This window comes from Cyanistes caeruleus, chromosome 9 (genome assembly GCF_971803275.1).
Source record: "Cyanistes caeruleus chromosome 9, bCyaCae1.hap1.1, whole genome shotgun sequence".
NCBI lineage: Eukaryota > Metazoa > Chordata > Aves > Passeriformes > Paridae > Cyanistes > Cyanistes caeruleus.
In genome coordinates, this window is record NC_141709.1 from 24306445 (window position 1) to 24330142 (window position 23698).

Genomic DNA, 23698 nt, shown 5'->3' on the forward strand with positions numbered 1-23698 from the left:
ATAGAACTTAAGTGCACATTTTAGGTGTCACATGCTATGCTACCTGTGCTGCAAACACCTGGCTCAACAGCTTCATCCTAAAATGATGACCTCATAAGAAACAGCTGGATTTGTTTGGTGGTTTGGTGTTCTTCCTTGGGTTGGTTCTTGGAGCTGCTCTGTACAGGGCCAAAAGTTGGATTTTATTGATTCTTTGGTATCCTTTACAACTCAGGATGTTCTGTTGTTCAACTGCAGCAGATTCTGCCACTCATCTCTGACAGTATTTAGTGACTTTTAAGAGCTCCTACACATAGTATTTGTTCTAGAACAGAAGCTTTGTTATCAGTTTCTGTCATGTTTTCTGCAGGTGCCAGATCTGCTCTTGTTGACAGTTGCACAGCTGACTGCACTATGTTGGAAACCACTGCCATCCTGTACTCTGAGACAAAGGGCCTTCCCAATTTTCCTGTCAGTTCTTGTGCTGCAGCTTTCAGACGTGAGCACTCTATTTCCTGTTGCAGGGACTAAACTGCATTTTGGCTTCTCTTTGAACTTAAAATCAGTGACCCTGATGTTTGAGGGGTCTTTATTTTCGACTTGGCAAAAGCACTTTGGTTTATGGTTTGAAGTATGTTTGCTAGAGATAGCAATAAAAGCTCTGTACAGAGCAGCTGTCTCAACAGTACACAGGCTTTCCATTACCAAGACTTTTATCATGTCTGATAATTTTCTCCAGTGGTTTTGTTTTTTTTCAAAGTGTGTTTATCACTTCTCCAGCATCATTCCAGTGAGAGTGAGGGGCTGCCAGATTATCAGCTGGTCAGGTGTTCTTGAATATGTTCAGTACAAAATCATGCTCAGTGTGCGCTCTGGTGACCCGTTGTTTGGTCCATTGCACGTGGTGCTGCAGGCAGTAGACCTCTTCACTTTCCATGAAGCTTCCATCTGTGACTGGTTCAGGTTGGACCCACAAGGAGCAATTTTTGTATAAACAAATAGTGGCTTGCCCTTAATTCAGGACGATCTTCACAAGTCAGTGATAACTTTTCATAAGATTTTAAAAGGCGACTCTATTCTTTGTAAGGCACCCGCTTGCAGTAACATTTCTGCCTCTGGCTGGACTTCTAGGAGACTGCTTTTCTATCAGCAGACTTCTCAGATGACCAGAGGCAGAACTGTCAGTAGTGTGACCCATTCTCCTTGCTGCTTCTCTCTCTGGTGTTTTGAGCTGGGTTGCATTGATTCTGCACTGTTTGAGGAGCACAGTCACTTATCCCAAGGCTTCCAGTGCATCTCTGTTCTTCCATTCTTTAACTGGGCTCCTGTTGTCTGACATGTCTGCAGTTATGCTTGTTTTTAAATGAAATGTGGGGTGAAATCAAGACTGGTAGCCTGTATGTTGTTTTCAGTTTCCTCAAGAAATAAATCTAATTTAAAGAAGACAGTTTGTAAACTAATTTAGGAGCTGAAGCAATGGAACTTGGAAATTCTCATCATGCTTCTAATTTTTCTATTACCATTATGCTTTTCTAATATTCGTCTCCTTAATGCCTATCTAGTGAATTCTCAGGTGTCTTTCAGAGACTTAAGTGGAGTTCTGTCTTTTAAAGACTCAGTCCAGCTTGGCTGTTTAACTAGAACTAGAACCACAGAATCATCTCTCATTGAAATACAGAGCTGAGGCATCTGCAGCAAGAACCTTAGGTTCCCTATGCAGCTGAGAGTGCCAGAAGAGGAGTCATCAGAAAATCTTATCTGGGCGCAGTCTCAGACTGCTCTGTTCTTTACTTTGGGCTTGACTCTTGAATTTCACAGTGCTGGTTAAGACCTGCTGAATTTGCAGTCAAGGAAAGGAGATTCTTCTACTTTAGCTCAGGGCTTTTTGTTACTGATACACCAAGTGACCTTGAGGAATTTCCTTATTGTAAGGTTATTTCAGTTCATATCTTTGAAATGTAATGTGCCAGGTATTTCTGGAGCCAGCTTTTGTAGTTTGGGGAAAATTATAATGGCTCCTTTTCCCTGACAACTTTGTAGATACTGCACAAATATACTTCCAGTGTGAGCATTTAGATTAGTGTAAAGCATGTAGTATTTTCAGTTGAACATGAGCAAAGATGATGTTGTATTGTTAAAAGTCAAAATAAGCCTTTTTCCTCTTTTCCTATAATCAGTCTCCATTTTTCCATGTTGCTGTTAGGGCCATTGAATAGCTTTAGATTTCTCCCTTGGATGAATGAAGAGTACAACATTTCAGGTGGCATTTGTTGCTTGGTTCCAGTAATGAACATAGCTGAAGGTGTGAATCTGCAGTTTCCTTTGACCTCACCAGAATGGTTGCCAGAGGAGTGGGAAACAATCACCTGATTGCTGTCTTTTGATGAAGCTGTTACAGATCCATGCAGAAGCACTGCCACAGCCTCCTTGCTGCAGCATGAGTAATGTGACAACACCAGCATCAAAACAGTTCTGACAGCACCTAGCAAAGGAGGGAAGTGTGTGGGAGGGTACTGGAAATTTAAATTGTATAGTATGCATCTTAATTTTGAAACAAAACTGAGTGAGGTAGGAGAGCCTGAGAAGAGGTATCTTTGGCCTGGAATTCTGCATTTAGGAAATGTTCTCACTGTTATGAATGGTTCTAGTGGGCTGTGAACACCTTCAGTACACAATGCAGGAGAGAAATGAAACAGGCTTGCTGCTGGGCTCTTCTACCTCCAGTAAGTTACTGCCTGGCAGCATGGGCTCCTCATGCTGCCCAACACCCCAGGAACTGAGATGCTCTCAGCATTATCCACACTACTGGCTGCAGGAAGAGCTGCCTCCTCACAGGCTGTAGGTAAGGTGGGTGGCTGGTTTTCATATGCAGACTGAAGTCCTCCATATAGAGTTAGGAGCAAACCTGTCTTTACAGCCCAGCAAGTGTGCTATAGATCAAATCAAGCTACTTCAAGAAGTATTGTGACTCAATCTCACAGTCTTACTGAATTTAGGGAGGCTTGGCAGCATGTTGTACCCATGGGCCTCCAGAGACATTTCAGACATGGGGATCAGATGGTTGTGGATGAGCTGATACTCGTTCATACACTTGGACTCTCATTTCCTCAAATGCTGCTGCTTCTCTTGAATACAGTATCTCTGCAACTCTTGGGTTACTTTTCTTGCCTATCCTTGCAGCACAGGTTAACTCAAACTTCATTCCTGATAGCCACAAGCAATTAAAAAGAAATGACAGTGTCCTGAGTGCCAGGATAGGGATGCCTTTAGTAGTGTGGGTGATGGGTACTGATGGGCTGCAGGTACAGAGGAGCAATTAACTTACAGACAGTTCCATGGAAAACAGGAGTGGTGTGATGAAGGAGAGCAAGGAAACTGGTGATGTGGAGCAGCTACACCAAAGGGCTGAGCAGCCCGTGTGTTTGCCTGTGGTGGATGGCTGCCCAGGCCACTTGGCTCTGCAGCAGGAACACAGCTTTGCTTGTCCAGCCCCAGCAGAGCCAGGGTAGGATGAAGAGAGTAGTTGTGTTGGCAGCCAGAGATGGGTCTGTCCTGAGTCCTCTCTGGCTTTCCCAGTTCCAGCTGGATAGATACTTCCAAACACCATTTAACAGCTGCTGACCACAGGGACTGGCAGAAGTGTAAATGCTCATATTCTGCCATTCTCTCTTTCATATGCAGAGGTAGCACAAGACATCTTGTTTGGACCCTCAGCCATTCACACTGTGGGGCTGGGGCCAACCCTGCTCTTCCTTGCTGGCTGGAGGGTGACTCCTGTGGGAGCAGATGTCTGCAGTGCAGGGAGACTCCCAACTTGGGCCCTCAGCACTGTGCAGAGCCTGGCAAGGAGAAAGGACAGAAAAAGAGAACTTGGCTCTTCTCCCTCCCCAGTCGAAGCGGGTGAGGGGCTGCCAAGGTCTTTACAGCAGGGAGAAGAAAGACAGCGTTCATGGGAGCTGCGTGACTGTGAGCTGGTGGGCTGGGAGCCAGGCACGTCAGCACCTGATGGGCCAGCACACGAGGAAGAGCTTCTTGCTCCTCAGCTTCTCCAGAGGAGCCCTTTCAAGGGGTCCCAGCCCAGTGCAGTGGGGTCTCTCCTGCCCCTCTCCCCTGCCTGTTCCAGGCTGGACTTGTTACCTGGCCCTGTGCGCTGGGAAGGTCTTTCCTCAGGAGCCTGGTTCCTTCACTGCTACCCTGGACCATGCTGTTTGAGATCCCTCCTGCCTGCCCATGTCCTCCACTCTGTCATCTTGTGGGTACAGATTTGGGGGACCTGGATCAGTCCTTTGGCCATCACTGCAGACTCTGCAAAGAAGCAGCCTCCAGTTGTGCCCTGGCTGTGTGAAGACTGCATGGATCGTTCCCAGAGAGTTCCAGGCTAGGGCTGTGGGGGTGATCCTGGGGGCTGAACAGTCATCACCTCTCACAGCAGATTCCCCACCCCTTTTCCGTGCAGGCTGGAGCCTGCCTAGAGAATCTTTCCTTCAAAAGCTACTGGACAGAAGAGCCCTTGTGCAGCCTTTTTGGAGAGGTGCCTGGTACCTGCTGAGGCAGACTTTCCACTTCCCAGTGAACAGATGCCTGGCTATGGCTGTGCCATATGGTGTTTTGAACTCACTCCTCTCCCAGCACAACCTGTCCTCCAGCCCTAAAGGCAGGTGAGATTGCTCAGAATTCTGATTCCTGGCGACAGCTCCACGCAAGCTGTGGGAGCTGCCAACAGTCTGGTGCAGGGAGAGGTGCGACAGGTCTGTGCTTGAAGCTTGTGCCTCTGGGGAAGGGCTGCCCAGGCAGTGTGGCCTTGATGCTGGGTCACCATTCCAGGAGAGTTTTGGCTGCACATGGGGCTTGCCCTGCTGGCCCAGGATCTGCGGAAAGTGCACTATGTGATGAGGGTGAGTAAACAGCACTTCAGGTTTGTGGTCAAGGATGCTTGCGACATCCTGGGGACACCTTTGAGGCTGGGATGAAATCAGACTGCCTGCCAGACAAGCGTCTGTATCAGAGCAAGAATCTCTGGCACTGGATTCATGATCTTTTCCTGTAAGCAATTCCTGTGGGAGCTGCTACATCCTTCCTGCCCTCTCCAGCAGTGTCTGCTGTTTTTCCCACTCAGTCAGGTTTATTGGGTGAGCGATTGCCTGAGACTGTGTCAGCAGCTGTGCTCACTGTCAGACCCTGTGGATTTGGGGTGTGCAGGGATGGGAAGGGAGGAGCTGGCAGCTTTGCCCTTTGGCAGGATGTTGCAGGGCACAGAGCCAGCCAGCCCTCTTCCTGGCCAAGCTGTAAATTTGGCCCCTTGCTCCTGTGCTCCTCTGGTTTTTCCTGTGGGCTGAGGGTTCATCCCACTCCTTCTGTGGCCTCTCTGCTGACTTGTACTTCAGCTCCCTGTGCCCCTATGCTTGCACACACAGTGCTGTCAGCTCAGCTGCCTGGGTGCACTTCTGACTCATTATGTGCTGCCTGGGCAGCTCCCCATTTCATCACTGTTAGGATTTTAAGGCAGTGGGCTGTGAAATTCTGTTCTCCTCTTCCCCACCCTACTCAATCCCATGCATCCAGGAGGGACAAAACCTATGGAGCTGTCTGCCCTGAGCAGGATATCCCCACAGTGATGCTGTGCCTGTCTGGGATGCTCTGTGCCATGGTTTGTCCCGTGCACCTCCCTCCTATGGAGATTTCTGCAGCACAGACAGGATCCCAAGATCCTGTGCCAGTGCAGGGCAGAGGAGCTGGTGCTTCCCCAGGCACTCTGGCAGGGACCAGCCATTTCCATCTGCATAATGGAGACTGTAGCACAACCACCATCAACCCACTCTGTGATATTTTTAGGCCAGCTCTGCTGATGAGGGAGAGATGACAAGCTCACTCCACATCCAGACCATGCAATGCCTTTCCCAGCTGCAGCCACCTGGTGCAATGGGAGAAGCGTGGGCTGTTCCTCCAGGAAAGGCAGCACTGGCTGGATGCTGTGGCTCTGAGCTTGCTGGGAGCAGCTATTGGTGCAGGATACCACCATCCTCTCTCTGAACTTGTGCAGCTTCACTGCTTTTGAGAAAGCAGCTTAGCAAATTCCCCGCTGGCTCTTGAAGTTGAGGGTATTTCCTGGATTGTGAAGGAAAAGGAGAAATCTGAAGCATGGCAGTGACATGCTTGCAGATGGTCCCTTGCTGTCACAGAACTGGGCAGCCCTTTCAGCTGAGGAGTTGGCTTTTCTGCAGGGCCCGAGGCTTAGAAAGCCTATGGGAAGAAGGTATCAAAGCTTCCCCTTTTCATTAGAGCCCTGTGTGGGGCTGCAGCTGGTGGAGTGGAAGGGGCAGTGATTTGGAGGTGACTGGGGTGAGTTGATGGAGGACAGGAGAGCTGGGGCACAAAATTGTCTCCTGTGGTCAGGCTTGTGTGAAGCTGGTCCCTCAGCACTGCTGGGGAGCCCCTGCATGAAACAGGTCCCTGATGCCCTGGACCCACACAATGACACAGTGCTGCTGAGAGCTGACAGTGCCAAGCCATGACTGCATTGTGGGTTCTGGCAGAGGGGAGAAGTGTCCTACACAGAGTCTGTGGCTGGGTTAGAGGGGGGCTGGGCTGGAGCAGGCTGCGCTACTCACCTTCACACCAGGGCTCAAATGCCAGCCCAGGTGGGTTGTAGGTGCTGGACTCTGAACACAGGACTTGTCTAGGTGACTGCACAAAGTAGTGGTGCTAATCTATGCTATCCACCAGGAACCAGTCTGTCAGAGAGGGTGTTGCTGGTACCAACACCTCACTGTGTTGGTCTTGTCCCATCCCTGCATTGGAAGGACCAGTTCAGCTGCAGGTGCAAACCTTCCTCAACTGGTTACTGAGACCTGGAATGTTCCAGCCCTGAGCAGCTGCTTCTGCCTTACCCTGTGGATCGCCAGCATCTCCCAGCATAGTGATGGCTCAGGTGGCTGCAGAAAGTTCATATTCCCTTGGCTGTGGCATAGGGAGGTTTTTCCCATGGAGCAGGGTGGAGAAGCTGTGTTGGAGAGGCAGAGCTTTGTCCTCTCTTTCTTGTGGCTGGGCGGGATGGGCTGCAGCTGAAAACGAGGACCTGCTGGCCTGGCTGGTCCCCCATATGACTGCTGGGACAGGGGCACAGTCCTCCATTGGCTGGCAGCTCTTGTACCCTCACTGTTTAGGATCCCACTTACTACACAAGGATCCAGTGTCCCCTTAGTCCTGTTCTCATTCATACCTAGCAACATAGACCTCTGTGACTTTGAGTGATGTACTTGGGGGGTTGAGGTGTTTCAGCAGCACCCTTCTGTATGTGACCTCTGCCTGTGGCTGGCAGCTGCCTCTTCATGGCTGCTATTAGCCCACATCCTGACAGCAAACAGAGCACCCAGAGGCCTTTCCCTCTGGCTGCTCTAACTCCATTATGCAAAGCAGCTGCAAGAATGCACAGGTTGTCATAAATGCTGAATCTCCAGAACTGAGTGTGTTCATGTCCCACAGTAGAGCACACACCTTTGGCGATATCCTGCAGCACAGGGGTCGGGGCAGGGGCTAAGCCCTCAGTCCCTGCACCCTCCCACACAGCTCCTATGGCCCATGCCATGCTGGGTGGTTCCTCTCCTTTCTTCATTTTCCTAAGAGGGAGCAGATAAGCCTCAGCACCCAGGAGTGGGGAAGAAAGGCACTGGGACATAGCAGGGCTACCTCAGCTGGCAGCCACCCTGCCAACCCAGGGCCCCAGGCTAGGCAGCTGTTCTCTTGACCAATGGTGAAGCACCTCCACCAGCAGCACCAGTACTTCCTCACACCACTTTCTCAGTGACTGGCAGCATTTGAGGTGCCTGGTGCTTTCCCTTCCTCCTGCCTCACCTTGCCCTTGCTACTTCCTACCTCTTTGATCCCTTTCCTGAGCATCATGCTTGCCCTGGTCTCAGATGTGTAGGAGGTGGGATGCTTCAAGAGCATCTCTCTGGGCTCGTGGTCCTGCACTCTGGGAGATGTTGATGTCCCTTGGTGCATCATGGGGTTTTGAGAGGGGCAGTCACTTAACAGGGGTGCAGCCTGTGGCTCTGCAGACAAGAGCTGCTTACCAGAGGCAGTGTTGCTGACCATTTCCTTTGGGCATGTGGAGAAGAGACCAGAGTGACACAAATGGGGAAGTGGACACTGATTTGGGCACTTGTGCTGCTGTGTTTATGCAGTGGGTTTTGGCATCAACTCACCTGGGCATGTATGGGAGAAACAAGTATAAGTAACAAAGCTGGTTGCTGTGTTGTGTGAAGGTTGCTAGTGCTTTACTTGGGTTCAGAGGCTCCAGTTCACCAGGGAGCAATGAAGAGGAGATTCAGGTTGAACAGGATGAAAAGATGAGCCTATGGCTAGTGGCCCCATCACCATAGCAGGCTAGCTGAAGGTACACAAGGGATTGCTCCAGTGCAAGTAATTAAGTAGTGAAGCTCCGGGCTGGAAATGATGCATTCCCTGGGTCAAAGGCTGGCAATGAGCACTGCTGCAGGTAGTGTAATGCCACAAAGCCAGCTCAGGCTGTTGTTCCTGTTTTTAGAAAGACATGCATGAGCTAGAAGAGCAGGTGAACAAAACTGTCCTCAGGCAGAGCCCTCCACACCTTCTCCATTGCCTTCTCTGGCATGAAAGAATCAGTCCTGGCCTCCTTTTTGCTGCTGGAGCTGTTTGGACAGGAGATCAGGAAGGGTGCTTACAGCTCAGGGCAAAACAGCAAGCACGTCCATACAGCATCTCTTTTTCATGCCTGAGCCACAGATGTCAAAAAGTTTGAGACCTTAAACTAGTTGATATCTAAACTTATTTTACAAGCTGTTTCCTGGTAATGATGGCTGCCCCTGCAGCCTTCAGTGACCATGCTCTACTTAATTTCACGCTTGAGTTTTTCCCATCTTCAGCTTCTCACATTTGGCTCCTGCACTTCCTTCTGCCCATACTGGTACTTGGTTCCCTCTGGCAGTGAAGAGACCCTCTCCTGGGGCAGTGAAGTAGCTTGTGCTTCTCACATCCTATGCAGCCTTATTGTTGCATTTCCAACCCTTAGATCCTTTTTTGTGGTGGTGGTGTTGCTGCTCCTTGGGATTTCTGTGCCTGTTCTGAAGTTTGGAGAGCTGGACCAGACATCAAGTTGGCTTTGTCAGAGCTTAACTGGGCTTGCAGATCCCCTCCATGCCCCTCTGACTCATGGCCCTCAGAGCCAAGGTACTGTGCTGCAGGCTCATAGCAACAGTCATGTGTGGGGACAGTTCTTTTTCAGCTTTTTTCCCTAATTTCACCTCCCACCCCTGCTTTCAGGGAGATTCTCCACCCTGTGGTACAGCCTGTCTTTTCCATTCCCAAGAACCTTCCTTTGCAGCCCATCACTATGCTGTGGGCTGCTAGCATTTTCCCAGACCATTCAGCTCATGCTGTAGTAGCAAGCAGCCTGTTCAGTGTTTTATCAGCCCCATACGTAAGCCTTCATCTTGTCATCCAGACAACTGATACTAAGATCTATGAAATGGTACTGGACCAAGGGGTCACTGGGGATCTAGGTAGGCTTCCTGTTGTTGATGTCTCCCCATTAAGCCTTGGCTCAGTGGCAGATCTCAGAATGTAGCTGTTAATATGTGTAATTTTTAATCTACTTGAGTCTTTCAATGAAAATCCTACAGCATTATTGAAAGCAGGAGAAAGCAAAGTGTTCTCTATATATGCTCCTGCTCTCAGCAGCCAGAACTTTCCTTTTGCCCAGGGAGCAGTTTCCCTGTGTAAGAGCTTCAGGCTGCCCTTAGCTGTGCTTTCATTTACCTAGTAGCAGTCTGGGGCTCTCTGCCATTTCTCTGCCCATTGCTTTGACCCTTTAGATTATGCTGGCCTCCTACCAGCTGACCATTCATTAAAAATTAGCACATGTATTTGGAAGAGTGTGATTAAATCATCAAATTGTTGGCAAATTACTTGGGCCTAAGCATGACTGTGGCTGGTTTGGGGAGATGCAGCCTCTCCTTGTGCCACTGCTTTGCCAAATTCCCTCCTCTCTATGACAGCACATGAGATGGAATCACTCCTGCCATTCACATTTGAGAGGAGGCAGTGGCTGGATGGTGCCTGCCTGCCTCACCCGTCTCTTCCAGATGTTTTTATGGTATGAAAGAGGATGGGGTAATGCCTGTCTGGAGAGCTCAAGATGAACCCAATGAGGTTCATGGCCATCACAGTTCCATCTATCTCTGAAATTCAAGTTTATTCAGCAATCATCTTGGAAACTCAAGGACAGCACTCCTGGCTTTGGAGAGGCAGCACAGACACAGCTGGAGCTGGGCTCATTCAGGGTTCCTGCAGCACTGGCATGAAGAAATGCACTGTGATATCCAGTGATGGCCCCTGGGCTGAGCAAGATTCCCTATTTCACTCCCAGATCTCAGGTAGGCTTCACTGGGGAGGCTGCTGAGGGGAGGTTATTTTAGCTGGTTTCTTAAGAAGGAACCTTCATCTAGCCTATTATTTTTAAGAGCTGTGTTCATTGTGTGCAGCCTAATAACTAGTCACATCACAGATTCTGCAGTGACCATTGTCACTCTGAACAGGATGGGTAAAATATTAACAAGCATTGCAAAATATTTCCCAGACAGTCAAACCAGACTGGATGCCAGCAGGCACTGCTTGGTTCTGTGCTCTCCTCTCTTTCATGGCACAGTAACCTACTGGGATCAGGATATTTGCTCCTGGACAACTCACCAGGCCTCAGCAAATCTTCCTAAGGCCTGCTGAGCTCAGCTCCCTAAGCCCCCCGCCAAATGTGGCAACCATGACATCCATGATTCTAGGACAGGGAGCGAGTGAGGGAGGCATATGGGAGTGGAGGTGTCCCTAACCACCAAATTCCATCAGTTCCTGGGTGTGCAGCTGAGATACAGGTGGTTCTAACCTGCCAGCAAGGGGTCTGGAAAAGATTCAAGACAATCCTGCCTGAATGCTTATCCTGATGCTATGGTAAAAAGGACTAATGCAGCCCTTTAAGGCAGAAAATAGGAAAAGCAGACTAAATCCCTGTGTCAAAGCATTAGGGAGGCTCATTGTGGGATTCCATATCTTGAAAAGGATTCGGGAAAAATCAGAGAGGCTCTATAGAGCAGAAACACAAAAAATGGCTTGAGGGTGGGAGGAAAAGCCTGGCAGAAAGAGAATTAAGCGACTCAGTATATTTAGCTTTTCAGAAAGACGGATGAGAGGGGGTTTGCTTGCAGCATATGTGTAGTGTCACAAAGAGAAAATGCCAGGCTCTGAAAGGCTCTTTAATCAAGCAGAAGGCAGAATAAAATGGTATGTCTGCAAGCTGAAGCCAGACACAGGGAGGTGGGATGCTCTTCTGAACGTGAGGGTGAGGGACTCCTGAAACAGACCCAGAAAAGTGGGAGTCTTCAACGCTCGTCTTCAATTCAAGCCTACCTCCTCTCTTGGAAACTATGAGTGAACCAAACATAGTGTATTGGAATTACTGCAAGGAGATGAACTGCTGAGCGAGGTGCTGGCCAGGGGCTTGCACTCACACAGCCGCCTGCCAGGCGCGACCATTGGGTCACTTCATCTGAGGAAGACTCTTGGAAATCTGGTCCAGTCAGAGTGCTTGTGGAGGTGATCAGGCAGGCTCCAGGGGTTTATCTGATCCCGAAGTGGTAAGTGTGATTCTTTGCTGTTGAAAACATCTAGAGGGTGGCAGAACTTTTGATCCAAGTTCAGATTGTTTTAACATGTTTTGTGTGGGCCTGGTGTTGGTGCTGTTTAACATTTCTGTTTTCAGAGTAGCCAGAGCACCAGAAATGTAAAGTGTTCTCCACAGTCTGATCACGTTCAGAGTCTGCATTTAAGAATAATACATAATGAATGTGTGGGATGAAACAAGTTTGGTCAGAGAGATAAGACAAACTACAAGTGTCTTACAGCCCAGATTGCATTCTTTGAGCCTGTGCATCAGCAGAGGTAATCTCTGTCTAGCCATTATTGAAAGAGATCTTTGCTGTAGTATATAGTGGTATTTAATTAATCATAAAATATTGCATTAATTAGTATTGGGTCTGATTTGATGACATTTAATTTGGGGAGAAGGATTACAGTGTGAGTATTAGAATGGTAATTTTTATAGGGTAAAAAAACAAAACAAGATTAGAAGTCCCTATGAAGGAAGCCTGGAGGCTGATGTGTATATTTGGCATCTGATGCAGATAGTTACAGCCTAACTTCATTTACTGGTGGGAAAAGAACCTGTAGCTGTTATTTATGAGTCCTCCCATATATAGTGCATGGTTCAACCACCATGAAAGAAAATGCAGGCAGGTGTTAGTTCAGTGGGAATGCCTTGTGGTGCTCAGCATTTCCTCATGCATGAGGAGAATTTGCAGAGCAATTTTGACATGCCACAGGCAGGCTCCTTTCAAAAAAAGGGCAGAAATAAGCTTTTCTTATGGTTACGCTGGTGTGTCCAAGTCATGCTTAGTCCAACATAAGTGTCTCTGCAGCATTGATACAGGGACACGGGGGTAGAACCCTGCACTGTCTGCTCCAAGCAGTGACCAGCCCTAACTGTTTCGTGCTAATGTAGTCACCAGCTGTGCCCTCTGCCAGAGCCCTTTTTCTCCAACTCATGGCCAGTGCTGCTGCAGGAAATTCCCTGCAGACACATGGGTAAACACAGGCTCAGCAGGTTGGCTGAGAATGGGTTTTGTTGAGAAGGATGGGCTAGACCATTTGCCTGATCATTTGGTCAGTTTGGCTTTAAAAAGCTTCAGAGCATTCTGGAAAGCAGCACAGCAATATGATAGGATTTAATCAGACTTAATTATTCCCCTGCTGTCTATCTCCTAGCAACATCCAGCTTGACATCTGCCTGCAAATGAAATGTGTAAGCTAAGTAGGAACATGTTCAGACTAAAGTCCTGCTACTTGAACCAAATCAGTCCACTAATCATTGTCTTAATTCATCTCATGGCCATCAAACAGCTGCCAGGCACTGGTACCTGATTTTCCAAGATATACAGCACTCACCTTCTGAGTTTTTTTTCCAGGCTGGCAAGAAGAATGACTTCATCCTGGGCTCTTTGCAGCACACTGACACCTGATCACGGGGTTAGAGTTTCCTGAGTGACAAACACGGGCTCAGGAGCAAGCCCCAGACTTGTCGCAATCTGGCCCCTTGCTGTAGGTCCCCGCTTATCTCATCACTGAAATCAGATCACCTGCTGTGCCCGCACACCGCGGGGTTCAAAGGCAGTACAGTCGGGGGCAGTTTAGGTGAAGCCTGGGGACAGCTGGAGCAGATGTGGCGCAGTGGCAGCAGGCAGTGCAACAGGTCCGTGTCACAGGGACAAGGGCAGCTGAGGTAGGGAGATGAGACCCAGCTTACACAGATGGAGAGATGAAGAGGGCAAGAGAGGAGCAGACATAAAGCGAGCGTTTGTAAAGTAAAACTGGGCTTCAGCCAGACGTGATGTGGTGCAGGAGTCAGTGGGGTTGCTGGAAGAAATGAGCCCGGCAGCAGAGCCAGGGCCATAGGAGGAGGCTGCCCACACCAGCCCTGGCTGCCAGCTTGCCGTGAAGCTGGAGGGGAAGGGAGCTATCTCAGATGAATGAGAGCAACGAGCATCCTGAGCAGGTCAGCCTTGCGAGCTGGGGGTTGGTGGGGCAGCACCTTGGGGGCAGATCTACAGATGGATAGGGCTGCATGGACATGGTTGTGTCCCCTCTTCACATACCTCCTTGGGTACCAAATACCACCTCAGATGGGGATATTGGTGCCAATGATACCTAGGTGCTTGTGTGAGTCTGTTGGTCTCTTGTGCTGTCTGTAGAAGTTGTTGTTGGCATCCAAAAAACCTAATGGCATATCAGTGTGACATGTGTCTCCCCTTGTGTCTCTGCAGAGGAGCGTGGTAGCTCTGGAAGCCTGGCTGCATAGGTGCCACACTAGCAACCAACTTGCACTGACTTCATTTGTGCAGAGCACAAAGTGGGGCTTCTGTCTGTGAAAATGAGGCTGTATGGGCCCCCACCAGCTCTCCCTGTGACCAGCAGGAACTCTGCCTTTTGTCAAAGGCAGTGTTCAGCCAGCTCTGTGCTGTTCAAGGCAGTGTCTGCCATTCAACATTGGCACCTGGGCTCACCTCAGTGGGAGCTGCCACCATGCTGGATATTATCTTACTAGGATTCCCTTAAAATCACCTTTTATTTACTTTCTGTTATCAGTGACAAATGGAGGGTCATTAGGCTGGTCACTGAAGATGCAGGCTTATTCCTTACGGTTTTTTTCCTTTCAAATAACTTTCTCCCCCCATGACTAATCATTTCTCTTTATTGTTCTGTTTATCTGTCCCTGAGAGGCGTTATATTAGAGCTTGTCACTTGCCCTCTGCCTAAGGAGCACTAAAAGGCTGTGGGGCCAGCAAGAACGAGGGCAATGCAGCAGGAAGAGTGCGGTGCAGGCTGGCCCCAGTGCTGCTGTGCAGTGGGGAGGTGGAGACTGTAACATGCCTGGAAGTGCGTGGAAGCTTCACTGCCTGCGTGCCGCGAGCCGTGCTGTGCGGTGGAAGGGCAGCTGGGAGGTCGTGCAGCCTGCTGTGCTCCAGTGGCGGAGGCTGTGCCACACCGGGGAGGTGGCGCAGAGCCGTGCAGGGGCTGGGCAGGACCTTGTCGGGTTTGCAGTGCTGGGAGGGTTTGCAGAAGCCGGAGGATGGTGTGAAGGCAGTGGAAGGAACAGATGCTCTGTTTGGGCAGCGATGGAAGCAGCCCAGGACAGCGTTGCCGTGTCGTGGCTGTGCAGAGCGGGGAAGGGCTGGGAGGCCATCGGGCAGTGCAGCACTTGAAGGCAGACGCAGAGCACTCAACGCGGTGCCTGGAGGGCGGGTGATGCCATGTCACTGCAGGGGCCCAGCGGCCGGGCGAGAGCTGAGGTGTCTCAGCTGGCGGAAGGCGCAGTATTGTGGGGTGACAATGCGGAGCCTCACCGCCGGTGCAGGGTTGGCAGGCCAGCCTGGAGGCACAGCAGTGCTCTGGAGGTGCCACGGTGTGACTGGGGAGCGGTGCCGGGATTTGGAGGAGGAGGAGGAGCGATGCCCGGCAGCGGCCGTGAGGGGGAAGCAGGCCCGCTCCGTTCCGCGCGCCGCCGCCGCCACGCACAGGTTCTGAGGGGCGCGGGGGGCGCTCCGCGCACGCGCACCGCCTCCCTGCCGCAGCGCTCCTCTGGCGGGGAACCCCCTGCCCGCGTGCCATTGGCTGCGGACTCCTCCCGCGATTGGCCGGGGCGCGGCCCCCCGCGCCGTCCCATTGGCCGCCGGCGGCCGCTATGCGGGCGGGCCCCGCCCCGCCCCGGCGCGCCATTGGTGGCCGCGGCGCCCCCCGGCGGCGGCGGGTCCCGCTGGGCGCGCCCGGCATGGCGGCGCCCGCAGCCCCGCGCCCGGGGGGCGCAGCCGGCGGCCGAGCGCCCGGGGCCGGCGGCGGCCGGGTGAGGAGGGGCGGGCGAGGCGGGCAGGGCCGGTCACAGCGGCCGGCGGGGCGAGCGAGGCGCGGCGTAGCCGGTAGCGAAGCACGGCGAGGCGAAGGCAGCCCGGCGGTGGCGACGCCGCTGCCCGTTTAGAGCCAGGCTCCAGCCAGCCGCTGGCAGCTGTTAGCCGGCGGACAGCTGCCGTCCTGCCCGGGCCCGGCGAGCCCCTCTCCCCTGGCGCGTTTACCGTCTCTAGGGCAGCGCCGAGTGCCCGGGGCTCCGCGGGGCTCCAGCCGGGACCGGCGCTTTGCTGGCCTCGGGACAGCCGGCGCTGTGGGTTTGCTTCTGCGGCGTGCCGGGAGGACGCGGTGCTCGCCAGGCCTCCGCGGCCAGGGCCGTGCTGGACTCGGTTGTCCGAAGTGGGCAGGAGCGGGGCTGATGCTCTGTCACGGCGTGGCCGTGACCCCCCGCCTCTCCGGAGCGGCAGTGGCCCTTGTGGCGGCCAGAACAGGCAGATGTCTGGGGTGGTTCTTGTTTCACTGCTGTGCTTTGGGGAACGCGTTTTAGCTTGTGGAGAGCATGCCTTGGAATCTCTGCCTTATGGTGGGTATGGGATTGCATGTTTTGGAGAGGATGCCCGTTGGAGGGAAGGTGGCTCCAACCTCCATCTGTTTTTCTTTCTCAGGTCATGTAGAAGAGCAGATTTAATGTGAAGATGGGACTCCTGGTGTTTATGCGTAACCTGCTGCTAGCCCTCTGCCTCTTTCTGGTACTGGGATTTCTGTACTATTCTGCTTGGAAGTTGCACCTTCTCCGTTGGGAGGATTCAAGTAAGTAGGAGAACGGTGCAACTGTTTCTGGGCTTCCTAAAACGTCTGTTAAATAGTTGCAATCGCGGCGAGATGGTTCTGATTTATTTGTATTAAAGGGATGTGATTAAGCCCACTCAAATGCTAGAGCTCTTAGTATGCTTAAGGGGTCGAATTTGTGACTACCTAATGCTCTTTATGGCTTTACTTTTATTACTGGGTACAAGAGCAGGTTCATGCTTTATAAATCTAGTATTAGAGGTCTCAGTTCTTGGAATATTCTGCTAGTTAATGATTCCTAATTGTCAGAATAAAGAATTTGTATGATGAGGTTTTTGTTTTCTGAATCCTCTGTGCATTTTAAAATATCTAAGACAAATTTTGTTTTTCCCCTCTGGTGAATTTTGATTTCTTTCTGTAATCGTATATGCTGGTTATCTCATCATCTTACTTTGTCCTTCAGAAATCCTCATCTTCCATTTATCTTCCATGTCGTTATCTGCCAACTATCTGTCATCTAAAGGATGTCTCCCAACCTTTTTAAGTCTGAAGAGATATCTGACCTCACTGAATACAATCTGAGGATTGTACTGTGCAGTAAGGCCATAGAAGGTTACAGTTGCAGTGAGACAGAAATTAAGCTGAACTTTGATTTCTCTTGGTTTTGTTTGTGTTGATTTTTGCCTGCATGTAAGAACTATTTATTGAAAATATAAGAACAAGAAAACAATTCCCTTCTTTACCCTACTGCCCAAAACACAAGCCAGCTTTCCTTGCAGCTGTTCCACAGGCTGTTTGAAATGTCTCAGAGCTGACTGTTGCTCCCTGGAACAGCAGCTGAGAAACACTGATCCAGAACTGACAAGAAGCCCCTGGTCAAATTTCTTCTTTGCTGTATTGCATTTTTGTGGATGCTGATAGAGATTTCTGCTCCAATGCATCTTAAACTTAGCATTTTTCTACTTTTACATGCTCCAAATCTGTTGTTATGCGCTCCTAAGAAGTTTTGCATGATGACTTGGATATGACACTTGTGCACTGATTTTGACAGGACAACTACTAAGGGGCCTTTGACTAGAACAGGTATTGTAAGACTAAATTTGTAGAAGGAGATGTATAGGGTTTTTCTCAGCAGGGATTTTTTCTTCAGGTTTGTGCTTCAGAGAGGGAGTTAAAAATTTTATGAGCTTCTGAAAAATAGCACTTTTGTTGACTAGGTATAGAAAATACTTCCTGTTTGAAAAGAAATACAGTTGTGGTTAAAAGAACAGTTTTGCCATATCTGCATGAATGTAACAAGGTGATCTGTTATGAAATGATACCACCTACTATCCTTTACTTCCTTTACACCACCAGGAAATCATGTTGGACTTCCCAAGGCCTGCAAAAAAACCTTTCATGCCACAACTTGTGTGTGATCTTTGTTACAAATGAAGAAGCAGCTATGTGTTTATGTGCTATGCACCAGGGTGCTGAGGAGGATTCTAGCTTTCTTCAATCCTCTTCAGATTTTGTGCCTTTAGCTGTGTGTGCTGTTTGTTGTTTTACACCATGTCAGTTCCTGGGGAGTTTTGTGGTAACTTTGGGTTGCAATGCAGTGTTGCAAATCTGTGTGCAGACACTGTGGATTTCTATAAATGGAACGCTTTTACCTGGAAAGATGACTCTAAGTTGCAGCCTAATTACAGTGATTTCCTTTGAGTGCATTGGCAGATTTTGAGTACTCAGGATGTTGTGACAGGAGCACTGTGAGATACCATAACAGACCTTTGGTTTGGTGTGTGTCTCCCTTTCTCTAATATTTGTGTAAAATGTGTCATTAATTTATTCTTGGAAGTTGTATTGCTTGCATTAAGCTTCTTCAACATGTACAAAGAGATTATGCTAGCTTGAGGATTTAGTTTACTGTTTAGTTTACTGTTCTTTATCAGTTGTCCCAATTGATTTAGGCTGTAGTGCTCCTTCTAGACACTTTTGTGCATTGTGTCGTAAATTTTGGATGTTCTTTGAAATATTAGCATAAGCAGCAGTGTAGCATAAAGGGGCAGATGTTACTTTTGAAGCAGTAAAAATGGTACCTGTTTTCAGTTGGTCTTCAGACTTTTTTGTATTAAACCCTATTTTATTTATCATGCAATTTAACACAGGAGGAACTTAGGCAAATTTCAAGTACAAATTTAAAACCCCATTTTGGGAAACTTGATACAAAGAGTTAATATTAAGCTTCTATAAATCGGCATTTGAAAGTTAACAAATGACAGATTTTAATTACTTATTTAACTACGATTAGGCTTTCTTGGGAATGTGTAATATGATACAATGTATAAGGGGACAATTGTACTTTGTATTTGCTGAAGAGGAGTCGGGCTTAGTTATGTGCACCAGACAGGTGGTGTGTGATAATTGTTCTGATTTTATTTCCTGAATTACAATGCAGTGTGTGACCTTGTAAATTTCCTTAAGATTGATATGATTATGCTGATGTCCCCAAAGGCAAAACTAAGTCAGTTGTGTTAATTTTGGGGTCCTTACTAAACAAAGACTATTGATTTTGTATGAGTTATCTTCTTATGAAATTTTTTTCACTTTTCTTGTGACCAGTGCCTTTCATCTGTTTAATAGTGACTCGCTAGCTTCAGCAGTGAAATTCATCTTTGTTCTGCTCTTTGTGCTAGAGGAGGTATGAAACTAAGCTGGTCCTGACACCTGACACCCTTGCAGTCTCTTCAGAGACTGGTTTTAGTAAACAACACCTGAGTTTAATAATGGAAACAAACAAAATTGTTGTAGAGTACGGTGGAAAACACTTGATCTGCTTATTTGCTGCTTGTGTGGTTTGTTCACTTAATGTTTTAGAAGATGCCTGTGCCTATCATTGTCATGGATGAATTTGAATGGTAACTGTGTAAAGTGGTTTACTGTGTAAACTGGTCAGCCTGACACTTGGATGTTTGTGTATTTAGCTGCTAAAGAAAAATGAATAGCTAAATTATATTGTTTATATGTACATCTAACCTCTACAAGAAAGGAGGCTAAACTTCAAAATAGACTGAAAGATACACATAAATGTTTCTCTTAATGTTCCCTAAACATTAAATGTTCTTCACTTAATGGTAAATCTGTCCTCCTGGAGTGATGCCTCAGTGAGTACTGTGAGATTATTTTCCTTCCTGTGTGATTCTACACCTTGCCAAAATACAAAGGGGAATAGGAAATAATTAATTCTCTAAGGCTTATCTTTACTGTGACAAGAATAGATTGAATTTCGCTAATGTGAACTAATTAACATTGAATTAAGTTCAACTACTTCTATTCAAGACAAACCTCCAGTGATTGCTACCCCTCTCTCATCCTTTTAATGAGTATCATGACTGGCTACTCTTCCCCAAGCCTTGTTTCATGTTGGTTTCAGAATATTGTGAGTTCTCAGAGCAGCAGCAAAATACAAAAATAAGGGGTGTAATGCTGAGTGCAGGAGAGCCCTTGAGTTCTGGTGATCGTTGGGAGTATATGAGCAGGGTTTAGGACAGAGGTAAGATTTCCTTTTTCTCTTTCCTGGTGTTTGTAATGCAGCTTCAGTCTCTGAGGTAGTGGTAAGAGACGTGTGCCGTCCCTGCACGTTCTTCCCAGGCAGGCAGTAGCGGTGGATTCCACAGCTCTCTGGTGAAGTGTTGAGTTGCAGGGAGGTGTGCTGAGCACGTAGAACTGATAATGATGTGGGAGACAAACAAGGAAATAAATAGTTTGTAATCCGGTTTGGCTGTCCTGAACATTCTAGAAGGAATTTACAGGAGCAAATAATTTTACTGCTGTTCTTTGTGTTTCTGGACACTTAGTTGTCAGGGGATTCTTGCATTGTAGTGATGCAGTGGTAGTGATAGGAGCAGGCTTCTAAGGTCTGAGACATGCATTGCAGCCTCTTTCCTAGTAACTTCACATCCTATTCCTTCCCTGATGCATTTGGCTCTGAGGAAGGAAGATGTTATCTGTACCAGTGAGAAGATCCAGCTCCTAGGAGGGTGCACTGTTGTCTTTGAAAAGTGTGGTGGGAGATGGAGTGTTGCTGACAGGGCCTCCTAGGTTTGCTTTAGCGGCTAGGAAGAACGCGTTTTTATGTGTAACAAAGTTACTAGTGATGTTTGTTACTTAACCTAACTTTTGCAACTTCAAATGAATTGGAAGGAAGGAATGATTCTATTAAAAAGCATCCTGCCAATGGAAATACTGGATTTATTCCCCCAAGGCAGCTTTTGCTTTTTCCTTCTCTCTCAAAGTATTGAAATGTACTTGAGACAAGGACAGTGTGATTCTCTTTTCTTGTTCTCTATTGTGTTTCTCTCTACATTAGCATTGAACTAATTTAAAGAAATATATACTCTGCATGAAGTAGTTTTGCCAAAACCCACGTTAATACAATTTGAGCTTGTCAGTTTGAATGTGGTTTTTGAAACATCTCCAGGTATGTTCTGTTGATGTCTCCTTAAAAAAATCAACTCACTATCCTGTCATCTGTTGCTCTGTGTTATTTTCAACTCTAATTCTGGCAAGACAGGCAAAGAGATAAAGCTTTGGGAAGAGAATTTCCGAAGGTATTTCAGGACCCTTATCCTTTTTTTTTTTTTTTTTTTTAATGTCTGTTTCCAAGGGAACTGCGGAGACATAAACAGGCAAAACTGACTCACTTCTGGTTGCAGGTTTTTAATCTGCTTGCATTTCCATGGAAACCAGTCATGCAGCAAAAAAGGCTGAATTAATCAAAAGCAATCAAACCTTTATTATCAATAGAAATACTGTTTTTTCTCTTTCAAAGTGAAATGGTAGTTTTGTCTATTCTTGTGTTAAGGTCTAATAGTGTACTGAGAAAATGGATCTTCTTGCAAGGGTTTGGAAAATGTGTACTCTTTCTCAGGTGGCTAAATCCTCATGGGTGTGTGGTGGCACCCAGGGTGGGTGGGTGGGTATGATTGTTGTGTCTTGGGTTCCTGGGAGTGCCATTTGTTCTGCGTCAAGGGAATGGATCTTATGTACGCTGGCATCTGACTTCTGTTCTTTGTTTAATGAAGAACCAATGAAAAGACATTCAGTTGGTGTGTGAACAACTAGGCCATGAAGACAAACTTGTCCTCTTTGTGGAGAGTCACGTAATGGTTTTGTGTTGTCCTGTGACTGTCCTACTTGCCTTTGCCAGGAGATGAGAATGCAGGAGTGCTCCTATAAAAAATAACAACTCCAGGCCAGCTCAACTTGGCTCTGGGACCATAAATCTGATGAAAGTGGTTTGAGCTGGGATGGCTGAATTGATGGTTGGGTGGCTGAGGGAGCATGTTTTTTGAAAAGGCACTCACAGTGCTCTTGTGAAGGATAGCAAGCAAATGGTGATGGTAGCAATTTTAATTGCTCTCTATGGTGTTAGCTTTAGGGGGGTGTGTGTGTGTATCTATTCTTTAAAGCAGACTTTATTGTTGTTGCCTCTTCCCAGGCTGGAAAGCCTAACCTTGTGGGCATTTCTTTTTAAAAAAAGACTGTTTTGGACAGTATTATGCAGCACTCAAAGCTTTGCTTTGCAGAAAAAAACTGGGTACAGCACTGAGATGGATTATTATTATTATTACTGAGATAAATTCTTTAATTTGAGTTATTAGGAACTTTAAGGTTTCTTTCATTCACTCAGCTGTAGTTTGTGTTAGTGCTGTACTCTGCACCAAAATTGAGAACAAATTTTTAGAAAGTTTTCATAACATACATCCAGCTACAGTTTTAAGGATCTCTTTGATAGTTTTCAGATGCTTTAGGGATTTGAGGATCACAGTAATGTTTTTTTGAAATGCTAAAAATAGCAAGTAATGTTATTGAGGCAGCAGTGAATATTAGAAACAAAGATGTAAAAATAGAAGTTAAAACAAGAGTTGTCTGGTAAAGTAGCTTAAATTTTCTAAGATTTCTCATATTGGGCTGAAGTATTACACTTGTGTTCAGCTTGAAATTTAAAGCTATAGTATACTAACTATGGTGAATAATACTCTTATCTGTGCAGAACACAGGAAAAAATTGATTTGGTGTCCAGAAATTGCCACTGCTCAAGTTACTTTGTGCTCCCTCTTAGCCTGCCAGAATAAGGAGCATGGCTAAACTTGAACTCCAGCAACTCCAGGACACTCAGTTGTGGTAGTATCTTTCACAGCTGTAATTGTGCCAGCTATTTCTCTCTTGGCTGGCAGCTGATTGCTCTTGCTCTGGCTGCTGGATGTGACTGCACAGAACTGCCTGCCCGGCTCACCCGAGGCAGCTGCCTGTGTGCCACCAGGACAGAAGAGACAGTCTGCTCAGTGAATGTGAATCAGAACTTCCGAGACTTAAAACTAAAAAATTCACGAGTGCCTCTCTGTCTTTTAGAAGGCAGCACTTCACAGGACAGACAAGGAGCATAGGAGAATGAAAGTACCTCATCTTTTTCTGATCCGTTACTGCTTATTTACTGAAATACCCAGCATTACTTTATGACCCTGCTGTGTCTCCAGGAATTTCGAGTGCTGCTGTAATGTTAGCAGTGCAGGACAAAACTCTGCAGGGGCAATGAGAAATGGTGCATGACAGAGCTGTTGAAAGAGGGAGCAAGTATGACGTGCCTTGTCCTTGGGATTTCTCCAGAGGAGGAAACTCCCTGAACATTCTTCTGGCTTTAGGAGCATATAAAGGAGCAGGTTTAGTGAAGGTCATTAAGGGCATAGCAACCTGAGCATGTTGCGGCTCCAGGGGTGGCTGTAACATTGTACTTGTACTATCTTCATTTGGGCTTTCTTGGGTTACTGTTTTAGTTCTGGGCGAGTGCTGACTTTTTAGCAAGATTGAAAAGTAAGGTGCAAGAATACTTCTCCATCTCCTTGCTCAATGCTGGGCCTTAATTTTGCTTTTTGAAATAGTAAGTTGCTCTTGCTTCTCTTGACAGTGACTGTCTTGATGCTGTTTGAATCCCTTTCTATTCCTTCCTCTCTCCATTTGTGTTATTACCTGATAGGTACAATTAAGGAACTTGCCCAGTTTAAAACAGTGTGATTTTTGTTTGTTTCACACAGCTGATCTCAGCCTTAGTGTTTCACTTGCTCAACTTGTGCATTTTCTCCTTGGCCTCCCCACAAATTTTTGGGAAGGGTATGTTCCTGTGACTTTGGATGGGTGGATTGGGAGAGTGTTCATAACGAACAGTACTCAGTATCTAACATAGAGCCAAAGCTGTGTCCTCCAATACAGATTTCCAGAGGTCAAAGTCAGCAGTTTTCCATATTCTGGAAAGGTACATTGCAGTGAAAGCATTTTACCTCTAGTAGCAATTGCTCTGCAGCTGAGTGCTTTCAGAGGTGAAAGGATTTATTCATCTCAGCTGACTGTGAACCCCTTAGCAATGCGTTCAGCTGGAAACAATAGCTCCTTGTGAGAGCTGTGTCATCTGTGT

At 47.6% G+C, this 23698-nt stretch overlaps 1 protein-coding gene and 2 long non-coding RNA genes across 20 annotated transcripts in view; 1 reads left to right on the plus strand and 2 right to left on the minus strand.

Moving 5' to 3' along the window:
- Positions 1 to 721: 721 nt before the first annotated feature.
- On the minus strand, positions 722 to 7393 carry LOC147651687 (uncharacterized). The gene is made up of 4 exons (XR_015290519.1): positions 6867 to 7393; positions 6588 to 6767; positions 4117 to 4284; positions 722 to 3818 (listed from the first exon to the last, which is right to left on the minus strand). It is a non-coding gene; the product is annotated as an uncharacterized LOC147651687 (long non-coding RNA).
- Positions 7394 to 7462: 69 nt separating this feature from the next.
- Positions 7463 to 23698, plus strand: part of ST3GAL3 (ST3 beta-galactoside alpha-2,3-sialyltransferase 3) — a 182491-nt gene continuing 166255 nt past the window's right edge. For 8 of the 18 annotated variants that reach the window (XM_086902319.1, XM_086902328.1, XM_086902325.1 and 5 more), the window contains exons 1-2: positions 15370 to 15460; positions 16125 to 16269. In XM_086902319.1, the coding sequence (XP_086758445.1) occupies positions 16155 to 16269 (115 nt within the window). In that variant the 5' untranslated portion in view covers positions 15370 to 15460; positions 16125 to 16154. Of the gene's footprint in view, positions 10392 to 11410; positions 11643 to 15369; positions 16043 to 16124; positions 16270 to 23698 lie in introns of those variants that run through there. The other 10 variants (XM_086902327.1, XM_086902335.1, XM_086902321.1 and 7 more) reach the window with 9 other exon arrangements.
- LOC147651688 (uncharacterized) lies at positions 10184 to 15179 on the minus strand. Its single transcript, XR_015290521.1, has 2 exons — positions 13009 to 15179; positions 10184 to 11824 (listed from the first exon to the last, which is right to left on the minus strand). It is a non-coding gene; the product is annotated as an uncharacterized LOC147651688 (long non-coding RNA).